This window comes from Melanotaenia boesemani, chromosome 17 (genome assembly GCF_017639745.1).
Source record: "Melanotaenia boesemani isolate fMelBoe1 chromosome 17, fMelBoe1.pri, whole genome shotgun sequence".
Classification (NCBI taxonomy): domain Eukaryota; kingdom Metazoa; phylum Chordata; class Actinopteri; order Atheriniformes; family Melanotaeniidae; genus Melanotaenia; species Melanotaenia boesemani.
The window spans coordinates 20,967,436-20,980,825 of record NC_055698.1 but is presented as its reverse complement, the minus strand read 5'-3'; the positions used below and the strand labels follow the sequence as shown (position 1 = coordinate 20,980,825).

Genomic DNA, 13,390 nt, shown 5'->3' with positions numbered 1-13,390 from the left:
CTATTTTACAATAATGACAAAACACTGTACTTCCAAATATTCTGTTAGAGCCAGAAAATATTTGTGTATAGTATCTTAATTGTATTCAAATATAATCAGACACCTTGGAGGTGTTTGAATAGCATTTATAATTTAGCTTGCATGGGGAAAAACTCAATAAAAACCTTTTGCTTGCTTTAGTTTCTGCTCTGGATTTCAAACAGTTCAACTAGAAATGAACTTGAATGTATAAAAATCAGGCAATGAAGATGTTGCAGAATTTTCATTTCAGGAAAATAGATTAACTGACAAATAAGTGAACACAAAGATTATTCAAGTACAAAAAAAATATTACAAACATGTAATAATCTCAGGTGAAATAATTCATTCTTACAGCTTACAGCCATTCCTGCCATTGCAAGGTGATAACAGTCATTTTTCAATTCAAATCACTTCTCTTTACATCTTTGTTGGAAAACCTTCAGCATTTAACTGTCCTTAAATGCCTCAGCTCACATGACTATGCACTGATCTCCTCCTGCAGCAGGAGCAGCAACAGCAGGAGATCCGCCGGTGCCTCCCATCAATCCGTCTAGACTGAGGCCCTGAAAGGCTCCAAAGAAAGAATCGTCCTTCACTGGAGATGGTTTCCTGGCAGCATTGGTGTGCTGCAAGTAGAAGAGAAGGTGATGACTTGAGTGTTGTGAACATTCAAAATAATTCAAGTCTCATTTTAACTGTTCACTCACCCTTGGGAGGCAGTGGTGGCTCCTGAAGTGAGTCTGTCTAACAGTCCTTTCAGCATTTTTCTTAGCCAGCATGGCTTGCTGACGTTTCCTTTGGCAAATAGCAAAAAGCAACATTAGGCATGGCACATGGGCAAGTAGCTTATTCATGTGATGAAAAGCCTTATCCTCATTAAGCCAAGTCTAGCCAGTTAAGAGTCTCGGCTGGATGACAAGACAGTTACTAGTAGTTTAAAATCTTAAATTACTTAAAATGACTGATAATTAACATAAATAAAAGTTAACACTGAATTGTAAAAAAAAAATCATACTAGAATGAGAAAAAAATCTTTTCAAAACATCTTTTTCTCCCCTCCATACCTCTCTCTTTTCAGTTCATCCTGGTAAACCCTGAGCCAGGAGTCAGGGACTTTCTGGCTGTTGCAAGGAAGGCTTCTCCTCCTACTGATGCTCTTCCTGCGGGTGAAACTGCTTCTGCGGACAGACTGGCTCTTCTTGGTCCCTCTCTTGGTTGAGGTGTTTGTGCCTGACATGCAGGTGGTGAACTGCTTCAGTGGTGCACCCAGTGACATGAAGGAATCCATCTCCAGACTTTTGTTGTGTGTAGATGTTTGCAGATGGTCTTTGTTGGCCTTTAAGGCAAAATCGGCATGAGGGACTGCCCACTGGAATCCCGGCTTGGCTCACCAAGTTTGATTTGCAGAAGAGGCTTTATTTCTTGTAATCTGCAACGTATGACGATAATAGAAACTTTCAATAGCATCATCAGACAGCAAACACCTCTACAATAATCAAAATGTATATTTTAAGTGTAATATAACTACATACAGTTCACATTACATAAAAAACAGCCAGACTAACCTGTGATGGAAATCTCCTCCTGATACATTCAGCTTGGAGTCATTTGTTAAATCTTTAAAAGCACAATGTTCATTTGATGCACCGCTCCCAGCCCTGGTCGTGTACCTGTACACGCCTCTGCTCAGTTGCCCTCTGCTCTTATGAGGATTTAACCGATGACCTTGCTGGATTTCAAACAGGATTAGCTAAAGACACTTAAGTTGTTGATCCCATTAACAACAGTCCAAAACAAATATGCACTAGTGGAAACCTGCATGTTTACATTTGGCCAATGCAATAACTAAAATATGTTTGCACTTGAGGATTATGCTTCATGTGGCCTTCACCTGGTTTAAAAGGTTATACTTTAATTTCAACACTATTATAGGTAAGTGAAGACAGGTGAGAAAATTTGGCCAGTGTTAAAGTAAGGGAAACAGATGGCAGTACGGAAATAACGAAAGGTGACGGGTGGCGCTTTGATGACGCAGAGAGGATTTGTTTCCCCTATTTTCATTGACTGGGGACATCAGCTACAACGTTCAATGACTCATTGACTGATTCATTCAGAGAACTTCCTTATTTAGTCCTGCTTGGAAGCTTTAAAAAGACACTGGTAAACAAAAACAATTTCTTAAAAAGTAAATATGACTCATTTTAAGTCTCATTCATTCATTCATTCATTTAAGTAATTGTTCTAATTTACCAAAATAATTGAAGAAATACTCAGCTGGCATATTTTGAACTTAAACCTAAAAGTAATGTCAAAATATGTCATGAAAAACATTTCTATGTTCTCTGACTGTTAACGCCTCATTACCACCCAAGCAAAGTGAGCACCTGACTCAGCCAGTTGAAGCTCACTGGTCAACTGGACCCCCACATGTACCAAATCTGTAAATCAAGAATTTTTTTCTATTAAACGGTTCAGATTTTGTATTATTAGCACAAAGCTGTGTAGTACAGCATGATCCTAATTTTGTCTGCTGTAAAAATAACACAGCAGGGAGCAGAGCTAAGCGGGAAAGAACGGGGACAGCAAGTGGGGTTAATCAAGTAACCCTATACTGGATCACTACCAACAGATGGGGAAAGCCTGCATGACGGTGCTTCTGGACACCTGTTGAGACAGATCATCCACGTTTGTTCCTCTCTAGAGCACGATATAGTGCCATCTGGGCTTAGTTTTGGGAGGAAATACAAGATTAGTGTCTAACATAAATTAGAAACTGATCTATGTTAGCACAGTATACCTGTATGAGCAACTATCAAGAGAGCTCAGGGACAAGTCAGCAGGTCTGTCAATTTACACATTTATGTCTGAGAAATTTACTTAGTCAGCCTTTCTCTTGCCTACTCAAGTGTCCCAGACTTTAAGATTACCCAGCAGAGGTATAAGTCAGTTAGGTAAGACATGGACTCAATACACAGCAACAGTATTTAAAGACGGAACATTTACATTTAACTACCAAAGGCCCAAAATGCTACTGAGAGCACCCTTTAGCCTTTGGTAAGATGACTTTTATTCTACACAATAATACATATATACATTTTTATACGCTTTAATTACATACAAAAAAAAAAAAAAACAGTTGTACAGGTGGGGAGTGGAGACTATGACCTACTGGAATTTAAAATAAATATCATCAAAAGGAGCTGTGTGCTTACTCTCAAAATGGAGATTTCAGGTCTGATGTCAAACATGGAAAAGGCAGTTTGGGTAAAAAAAAAAAAAATGAAGTATGAGATCGATCCCATAACTAATGTTCAACTGAACTAATGAACGAAACATGAAAGTCACCCAATCCATTCGCAACCCTACGTGCGCACACACAAACACACACTCACATTTAGAAAACATTGCATAACATAACGAACGTATTCATCAATAAGTCAGGCTACAGAGAGGCCATCACATCATCTCACTGGCAATAAGAGTGACCCACCGACCACAAAATCAAGTCAGAGTCTTTACGAAGGAGAAATTTCTTTTATACATGAGACAAATATATGCAACGCAAGTCCTCACATCACATTAGCAAAAATTTAAAAGTTTTTGTCAGAATGAAATGAGATATTCAACTTTAATGACAACTTTATTAGAGAATGTCTCTGATTTCTCTGTAATTAAAAGTGGGTGAAAACTTGCGGTGCATATAATGCTCTGTCTTCCTTTGCGCTTTACTTCAGCATTGGAAGACATTTCTTCTCCCAAACTGCTTTCTGATAATTCTGATAATTGTGTACGTTTCTTTAAAGAGAGGCATTATTTTCATCACATGCTGATGAAAATAATGGGCAGTCGGACGGAAAGGAGGAAAAGTGTAGAGAAGTCAAAAGGAAGACGAGCTGCATAGAGGGCTACTCTAGGTATAAACAATTTTCCATCTAAGACTTTTCAGCTTGTAATTAAGCTGTGACCATTTTGGCGGGAAAAAAAAATCATGACTCTTCTCCCATCTTTTGTGGGTTATTTTGGTCTCTCTGTTGAAAAAGCATGTCTCTTGTGGCTGCAGAGGTCGGTGTCAGAGGGTGGAGGAGCAGGAAGTCAATGTCCATGCTTTAAAGACAAATAATAGAAAACCTTTGAAGTCCTAGTTATTCAACAGTTGAGCTGCTCCACATGAAAAGGAGTTGATCTTCTCCATCATTCAGTCTTTGCTGGATTGCGGGTCACCGGCTAATGTCCCGGTTACCCTCCCAGCTTTTGCTGCCTGCTGCTTCACCAGTGCCTCCACTCTCGAAGAAAGGATGCTTTAGAGAATCAGCCAGCACCAACCTTTTAGAAGGCTCATACTCCAACATGCTTTCAATAAGGTCAAATAGCTGGTGGTGCTCTTCTGCCTCTGACAGCAAATAACGCTGATGGGAAAACAGAGACAAGAACTAATGAGCGGCAAAATTAAGGCAGACTGGGGAAATAAAAAAATAATAATAAATAAAAACTCTCACAAAACAAAAAACATAATTGTGATTTCAGTACAAAGCTGCATTTTAAATTTTTGGCCCTTTTAATCACAATCAATCTTTTCCAGTCTCTGCCCACTACTCTTACCCGTAAGGGCTTGCAGTTTTCTCTGACATATTTTCCTGCAGAGGAACTCTCATCCCAATCCAGACGGCCACGATAAAAATACTTCTGTTTCCTAAGAGTTTAAGAAGATACATGTGAATGGCAATCTAGTATACTAGTGTGTGTATCTAAAAGGTGTATTCACATGTGTCAAATGCATTTTAAAGCTGCTTCATTACCTAGTCTTACGAATCATCCTAGAGGGCACTGGTCCCAGGATTCTTTCCATCATGGCCAAATGCTCCCTGTTGTCATGGGTCTATAAGATAGAAAACAACAATGATTCAATGGAACAAGCTAAATTCAGCATATGAGGTTCAAACAGGAAGTTAAATCTGCCCTCACAAAAGACAGGGAGTTAATTTCCTATCAGTGAAAGGAAGCTTTACTGAACACAACTACACTTAAACTGTGCGCTTGAAATCGGCAATGCATAATACATCTGCCACTGTGAAGTGAAATATATCCACAAATAGAAATGTATCAATAGTTAAAATGAAGTTAATCAGTTATCAGAAATAAGTACAGATTTTTGTACCTGGAACAGGGTGAAGCCTAAGTAGTACTCAAACAGTATACAGCCAATACTCCACACATCACAGGGGTGACTCCAGCCAAGCTCTAAAGGACAAAACATGTGATGAATGCATGATAACACCTTTAAAAATGTGTCTAATGTGGTGAGTACTCTTGACTATGGTTAATTCTGGTTAAAATCACGTAAGATTTTCCAAATGAAACAAGCTTCACACAGCAATCAAAGTAATGTCATTTATTCACTAGAGTATTTGGAACCTAAAAAGTAGCATGAACCTAAGACTACTCGTGGGTGATAATTTGTATTCCTCACGTTAAACAGCCCTAAGTTATCTCGGTACCTGACTGTTGCATCAAAACGTGGTCGTGCTACTTCTGTTTTTTGTATAGATGATTCTATCACACATTAACTTAATCAGGAGATATTGTCTCAATTTTCTGTAAGTGTTCGGTAGTGATTGTAAGCTGTCCTTGTTCCAAATGGTATTATGAGGCCAGTTTCTACTGGAACAAGAAGCCAATCTTTAGTCTTCAGAGTAAAGTAAGAACTACTCAATTGTGACTGCTGAAACATGGACAGGATTTCAATGCTTATTTGAATATTTGGGCCATCAGTTTGCAGAAATATCCATGCACTCAACTGCTACACCTACAGTTATTCTTACCTAGTATCACTTCAGGGGCACGATAATGCCGTGTGGATACAATGGTGCTGTGGTGTTCATGGTCAAAAGTGGCACTGCCAAAGTCCACCACTCGCACTGCTGTGCTCTTAACGGTCCGTTCTTCCCGTTTCTGCAAGTTAAACAACATGTGGTATAACTTGTCTAATGCATGCTTTTAGCATAAAAAGGCATAATTTCATGTGTTCATGAGACCTACAAACTGTGTCCAGACCAGAAAAATTCATCTGCAAAATATATTCAACTTTGAAATTGTTTTCTTTGTTATTTAGCAGCTAATTATGGCAAGCTGTATGTTACATAATCAAGTCGAATCAAGAGTTCAAAGTATGCTAATGAGAAATGTAATACCTACTAACTGAGCAAGGATGTTAAGACAACGAGAAAGTAAGGCTAATTTTAAGTAAAAGAAACATCAGACAGAGCAAGTCTTGGTTGGTCACCACTTGCTATCTAGATACACATGATAAAAAGGTATTTACATTTCTTCCTTTAAAACCTTCCGTTTCTTACCTTCTCTACATTGTATGACATTGTGAAATCCGAGTTGACAAAAAGAATGTTTTCTGGTTTTAGGTCTGTGTGTGTCAGCTTATTGTCATGAAGAACTATAGAGGGGGAAAAAAAACAACTAATTTAGTTTTTCACAACTGACAATAAATTTACTTAAAACTACTCATGTAAACCTTTTTAACAGACCACTTAAAACATTTAGAAAACATTTTTTAAAATTGTATCTTTACAAACATTCAAGGCAACAGACTGAGCAACTTAAGAATTCTGTCTACTATCTGTACACACTATACATGTATACTATTCAAACATGTGTGTGGACACCAGATGACAGTAAAAAAAACATTTTACTCTGACGCCCTCCTGTGGTTAGAGGTAGTTTACTACAGACAGGTTGACTGAACAGGTAAGAAAATGAGAATGCATTTACTTTAACCTTTATTTAACCAGGTAAAAAATGTTTGAGAACCAGTTCTAATTTGCAAACTTTAAGCTGCATTTCTAAATCTCTTCTCAGCAAATCATGTTATTATAAATGTCTCATATCATGAGAGTGACTTACACTTCACAGCAAGGCAGATTTGGTAGGCCATGTGCCTGACCTGACCAATGGAGTAGGGCAGGTAGTTGTTTTCCTTCAGGAAGTCGAAGGTGCTCAAAGCGAGCAGCTCAAAGGAGATACACATATGACCGTGGTAGTCAAACCAGTCATACATCTGTACACACAAACTGTAATAGAAAAAACATGGGAAGTTCCACAGTGATCTATCAGTCAACAGTAACTAACACAACAACAACAAAACAACACACCGGTATCATTTTTCTTCATAAAAGACATTAAGAAATCTACTAAAATGAGCAAAACTAGTAAGGTGGGTTACATTTAATTTTAATACTGCAAAGTGTTTAAATCCTTAATCTTGTCAGTTAAAACTGCCTGAAAGATTATTTAAATGCAGCACTCACAATTTATTATCAGGGTCCTTTTCATTTATCTTCTCCAATACATTAATCTCCAGTCGAGCTGCTTCCTTGTATTTCTCCACATTCTTGATAATTTTCAAAGCAACACGGGCTCCACCTCTGTAAAGCATACAACAGGAAAACAAAGAAATCTGTTAATATAATAATAAAAGTAAAGACTCTGCAGGGTCACAATGGCACAGTGTAACATTGTGAAGCCATTTAACGAGATACGATGTATTTTTTCACATGGTAATATTTTGTTGAGACACTACATGTCTGCTTCTTGTATTGTAAACTCTATGGCGGCCGATTTTTCACCTAAATAATTCTAAATGCTCATGTTAGATCATGAAAGCTTGTTCAAAGATGTGTGATCACAGCACATTTTCTTAAAATGTGAAAATTAAGTCAACTTCAGGCAAATTTTCTCTACTGCCTATTCAATTAAATTCAATTCGATTCAAATTCTTTATTGTCCCCAGAGGGGAAATTGATTTTGCAGCCAGAAAACACAAATAGGACAAACATCTCATCAAAACATCAAAAAACAAAATCAGAACCAATGGCATATGTCAAAAAAGAGATTCACGCAATTCAAAACAATGAAGGAGCTTAAAATAAGTTAAATAAAATCACAGATAAAAACAAAATTAATAAATTAAAAGTGACAGTTTATTGTGTGGATGCAATTCTAGTGTTGAAAAAATAATAAAAGGCATTGAGACACATAGTAATCAAAGATAACACTATCTTCAAAGAGACCTTCCAGACACCTCCAGACCAAGCAGGTAATGAAAGACAGCACTGTGTTTAATCTTCCTGCATGGTCCAGCAGAGTTAATGTTAGGTCCTTGCTAGAATCCTGACAGCTGACATACATACAGTGGAATTATCAACAACACTTACCCCACCACCAAAACAAAACCAAAAATATAGGTCTCCCAAGATCTATATCATTTATAGTACCCAACCTATCTGATGTGAAAAAAAGCTATTATTTGCCAAATAGCAAGCCATTTCTATCCCTGTACAAAGGCATGAGCAATGAAAATTAGGTGGATGTATATATCTAGGCCTGCCACAAGATAATAAATCTTCCATGAGGACTGAGTCACAAACAGTCCAAGCATTCATGGGGACCCAGAGACACAAAGCTAAAATATAACCGAGCTAGCCCCTGAGGTAAACTGGACCCATTGGACCAGTATGAAGCAAGGAAAAAAAAATGATTAGTAGTAGAAGGTTTTCATTTATAACCTTAAAACAACAACAAATCTAAAAGAAATCCAGAAAACAGAGGTATACTGGCAACCTGTTTCAACATAAAAGTGAAAAGGGGTTTTCATTGATTTTATGTTTAGAATGAAATTCTACTAAACAGGTAAACAAAGTAGAATGAAAACATTTTTCTGCCTTAACAAGATAGCTCTGGCTATGTTTAATACTTTTATCCCAATCCTATTTGGCAAAGACACTTGTAACGAAAATCAAGCTCAATAAACACATATTCCTACAGATGATCATGGAAGTAAGATTCCAAAAGGCTGACTGTTGTTTAACAATTTCAGTTGACACGCACCTGCGATGGTCAATACACTGCATCACCCTCCCAAAGGTTCCTTCACCCAAAGTGCTGACAATCTCATCTGCGACACAACACAAGAGAGAAAAGGAAGAGAGGGAGAGTGGGGAAAGAAAGAATAGGATAGCATTAGAGACATGGACTTAAGCAGAAATACGTTATCCAAAAGTGTAGACAGGCGAATCAGTTCTAGCGCCCATCCCCTTTTCAAAAAGCTGCCTATTCAATCTGGCAGGCTGAAAACATTCTGAGTCTATGATAAGTGAATGCACGGCACTATGATGCAAAACAAGGGGGCAACTATAAAGCACTCCCTTTAATGACCAACTGGCAGCCAGTGAAAATCACAGCTTTTTTTTTTTTTTTTTAGAGATGTTGCTGCCTTTACACAAAATGATATATGGGTAATATACATGCATGATAACACAAACTGATTAGTGTAAAGCTAAACTATTCTTTTAAGAATTACATGTAAATCAAGTGATTATGTGTGCTGGTTGTAGTAACATTAAAGAAAATGACTACATAAGCGATGTGAATATGAGCTTTTTACAACAATCTCTAAAGCCACTGTAGTCAAAAACGACTAGCTTAAGTTACAGACTTCTGTAACTGAGTATAAAGCTAAAGTGAAACAGAAAGAAACAACAGCTACAAATGGGATTCTACATTTTGGAAAGTCAAATAACCTGTGAAACACAGAAATGCTCCACAGCTTAAAATCCTAGAACAAAAAGCAGATTGTATCTAAAGTCCCTGTCAAATTCTTCAACATTCTTGCAATCCACCCTGCTACTTCAGCTAGAGCGAAGAGCATTCTAGCAAGGCAGCATCATCATCATATGGCACTCCCATGTCATATAAATGCTCTATGCTGTAATACTCATGTGGAGAAGGGTTACGATAGAGTAGTGGCAGTGAGTACATCTCTCTTGCAGGACGTCCCCACTCCGACAGATCAGGTGCCCTTCCTCGTCGTCCCTCACACTCAGTGCCCGCGTCCGGCTGTCGCTCCGCTGTTTTCACACCCAAACCGCATCAGCAGGTCACAACACGACCGAAGGGGACAGGGGTTTCAGTGGCAGCCGCAGCCATGGCATCAGGCGGCACAGGTAGATGAGGAGGGAGGAGGAGGGTGTTGGTAGTTGATGTAGTTGTGGTTGTAGGTGGGTTTCGTGGTCATGGGGCGATTCACGCATGACACCACGTGAAGGAAATATATAACGATAGGGATATAGTGCAAGGGAACAAGTCAAAGATCACATGTTGTCCTCTGCTCCCCCCTCTACCTTTGTACCACAGCTGCTTACAAACAAGGAAGCAACTGGCATATCCATTCATCAACGCAAAAAACCCATTAAGACATTAATATAACTAAATCAAAACTTTTCAGGCTGACATTTCAAATAAAAAAAGATGGAAGATAAAATGATTGGACCAGATTTGTTAAAGTTGGAAATATTTAAAGATAATCCCATTATCTACACTACATCAATCTCACCCTCTAACTTAATTTATCATACTTAAAAGGTGTGGTTAAACATAATCCACACAAAAAGGATTCCATTTTCTGAATACAGCTAACTTCAAGCAAAAATCAAATTCAACTTAAATATAAATCTTTGCCTGGTGTTTGGTAGAACATTTTCACTTTTTCAGGCCATCTTTACTTAAATACAAAAGTAGCTAAACAAGTTGTTCCATTTTTCTACTTAAAATAAAAAAAAAGAAAGAAAATTTGATGACAAAACATTTACTGTGTCATTACTAAACTACTAAAATGTGTTTTACTATTAAATAGAGAATAAAATGAAAATGTTCTGCCAAAAATATTCACCAAATTCAATAAGTCCAATTAAATAAAAACAAAACAAAAACAAACAAAATAAATCATAAAGAATGTACTACTTACCAAGTCCACGGGCTGTAAACAAGAAATGTTAGAGAAAGACAGGAAGAGCTGAGTGAAAGAAACAAGGGGTGAAAAGAGAGGATGAGAAGAGAGTTAGAATACAATCTCGGGCCTGGTTGTACTCACCGAGGTGGATGGGCTATAGGACCTGGTTCTACGCCGCCTTCGTTTGTGCTTACGCCTGCTGCCTTTCCGCCGGTAAGATTCGTCCCGTTCTCGTTCTCTCTCACGGCCACGTCGGTAGTCATACATGTTTGGGGAGAAGTCTCGTGGATAATAGCTTTCAGCTGCTCCATGTGGTTCCCTGTCCCGGTCTCGATCTCGGCTCTGATCCAACCGCCTGTATCCCTCGCAGTATCTTCGATCAAATGGTCGATGTTCCGTAGAGCGATTGTCAAAGCTGCGACTGGACAAACAGAACAAGGTGATCTTTTAATCTTTTTAATCTAAATAAAAGACAGTCAAACAATCAAGTAAACAACAAGATGCACCTAAAATAACAACATACCTCCGTGAGCGTGCATAGCTTCCTTCCTGTCTGTGCCCCCATCCTCTTCTGTCACGGTCTCTCTCACTACTAGAAGAGTTAGTAGGTGATCTTCTGTGTCGATGTCTTCGCCCCCTGTCTCTGTAACGGTCATGGTAGCTGCTACGGCTGTCTCTTTCCGAAGACGAGTATCGTCTGGTGTGAGGCATCTAGTAGATTGTTTGAAAAACAAAGCATTATTGCTAATTAAATAACAACTCACTGAAGTCTAAACTAAAACAAATAACTTAATTTAAAATGAATTAACACTTAAGTACTGCAAACTGCTTGTATTTGTTTGACAAAGGTTGCTCTTATAGAGGCTTTTAACAAAGGTTGGACAGCTGCTTGCAAGCATCTTTGAGTAAGAGGACTGGCTATAATAGGCAATACCAAAATTAACTGAATAACTGCCTTGAAAACTACAAATTTTGGGAGCATGGAGTCAACTATGCATTAAGTACAACAGTTAAACTCTCTTTACATATATGTTGCAATCATTCAACGATCAAATTATTAGTTGCAATGAAACCAAGACCAATTCTTTCTTCCTTAAATAAACAAATAAGGTCAAGAATGGTGGTTGAATCGGACATGCAACATACAGCTTGCCAAGATTTAAATGTAATCAAAACTAAAACCACACAGTGGTCTAACTACAACGTATACCAAAAGCAGGGATGTAGCCTTAATGCGAAACCAAGTTTATTCAGAAAGGTACACTGGTGTAAGCTGCAAATATGTAGACGGCGGAGATGCATGTTTATAACCCTGTTGCACGATTTCACTGAACTGCGGACAACCTCCTACTGTAAACACAAAGGCGCTTCATATAGATGTAAATAACAAGCTAGCTTCGTAATAACAAACAATATTCTAGCACTGCGCCATTACATGTACATTTAACCTAATTAAATTATTAATAACTGCAAGCTCACAAAATAACGTTAGCTAACTAATCCATCGCTTTCTCGTCCTGTCATAGCGCAACATTGGCAAGAAGGTTTTAAAAAACCGTCAGTGCATTTCATTTAACTTAACACAATGATATTAGGTATTTAAACACTTTAAAACTCAAACGAGTGTAATAAAAATAGTTTTAAGACAGAATATATTTTACTGCACCACTACGTCCTAGCAGTTAGCATACCGTGCTAATGTAAATAATTTGACCGCCATCTTAGCTAGCTACGTTCACCAGCTACACACAGCAACGGATGCTAGCTATTAAACACTGTCTAACTAATGTAAAAGGGACAACCTAAAAATATTGTCTAACCGTTTTAGCAGCGAGGCCTGTACGCTTGTCCCATAAAAAATCCGTGGTGGCGTTGTACGTTTATCCAATATCTTCTTACTAGATCGATCTTCAAAGCTCAGTTGCTAACACGTAGCCAACGCTTTTTCCTTTTTTTTAACCCGTCTACCCAGCACAGCAAGGTCTGGTTTAAACTAGAGTGGAACGCCTCCCGGCGCCGAGGCGTAGTAGTCCCGTCTGATTATGTATAACCAGCTAGTTAGCAACCAGTGTTTATTTATCATAAATAAAGTCAAAATGAGACATTTGCCAAGATTTAGGGTGAAATGGTATACTGAGATATGTTATGGAAAAAATGGGCTCGTCTCATGTTGATTTCTAACTGCATGAAAATGTATAATTTTTCAGTAATCACAAATCCTGGAAGTACTACAGGTGACAATTATATTAACACGTTTTGATTTACAAGTTTTAAAAGTGTATATAAATAATTTAAATGGAAATTGAACAGAAATCTGAATACTCAGCCCAATATTCTATGTTGAAATGCTATTCAGTTTGTACTGATTACAATATATATATATATATATAAAGTAGTGTATGTATAATATTTCCTACTTTTCTAGCAGTAGATCCAGAGATGGATTATGTGCAAGTTAATCACATCTAAACCAGATCATCCTCCATTTCTGGTTAAAATTTTCATTTGAATTCATCCATAACTGTTTGTATAATACTGGTAATTAAAAAAAAATGTATATCATCCTTCATTTGG

At 37.8% G+C, this 13,390-nt stretch overlaps 2 protein-coding genes across 3 annotated transcripts; both read right to left on the bottom strand.

Moving 5' to 3' along the window:
- Positions 1 to 118: 118 nt before the first annotated feature.
- si:ch211-81a5.8 (uncharacterized protein LOC560648 homolog) lies at positions 119 to 2,272 on the bottom strand. Its single transcript, XM_042012098.1, has 4 exons — positions 1,587 to 2,272; positions 1,086 to 1,450; positions 729 to 816; positions 119 to 647 (listed from the first exon to the last, which is right to left on the bottom strand). The coding sequence occupies exons 2-4, from the start codon at positions 1,307 to 1,309 to the stop codon at positions 492 to 494; spliced, it is 468 nt and encodes a 155-aa protein (XP_041868032.1). The 5' UTR covers positions 1,310 to 1,450; positions 1,587 to 2,272; the 3' UTR covers positions 119 to 491.
- Positions 2,273 to 3,019: 747 nt separating this feature from the next.
- On the bottom strand, positions 3,020 to 12,800 carry clk2a (CDC-like kinase 2a). 2 transcript variants are annotated; one of them, XM_042012091.1, is made up of 13 exons: positions 12,637 to 12,800; positions 11,340 to 11,527; positions 10,958 to 11,237; positions 9,845 to 9,935; positions 8,917 to 8,983; positions 7,338 to 7,454; positions 6,934 to 7,100; positions 6,372 to 6,466; positions 5,841 to 5,970; positions 5,177 to 5,259; positions 4,818 to 4,897; positions 4,621 to 4,711; positions 3,020 to 4,427 (listed from the first exon to the last, which is right to left on the bottom strand). In XM_042012091.1, exons 2-13 carry the CDS (start codon positions 11,525 to 11,527, stop codon positions 4,239 to 4,241), a joined length of 1,578 nt encoding a protein of 525 aa, XP_041868025.1. In that variant the 5' UTR covers positions 12,637 to 12,800; the 3' UTR covers positions 3,020 to 4,238. The 2 variants fall into 2 exon arrangements, with proteins under 2 accessions (XP_041868025.1, XP_041868026.1); XM_042012092.1 differs by lacking the exons at positions 9,845 to 9,935; positions 11,340 to 11,527; positions 12,637 to 12,800 and having other exon boundaries at positions 10,958 to 11,091.
- Positions 12,801 to 13,390: the final 590 nt, after the last annotated feature.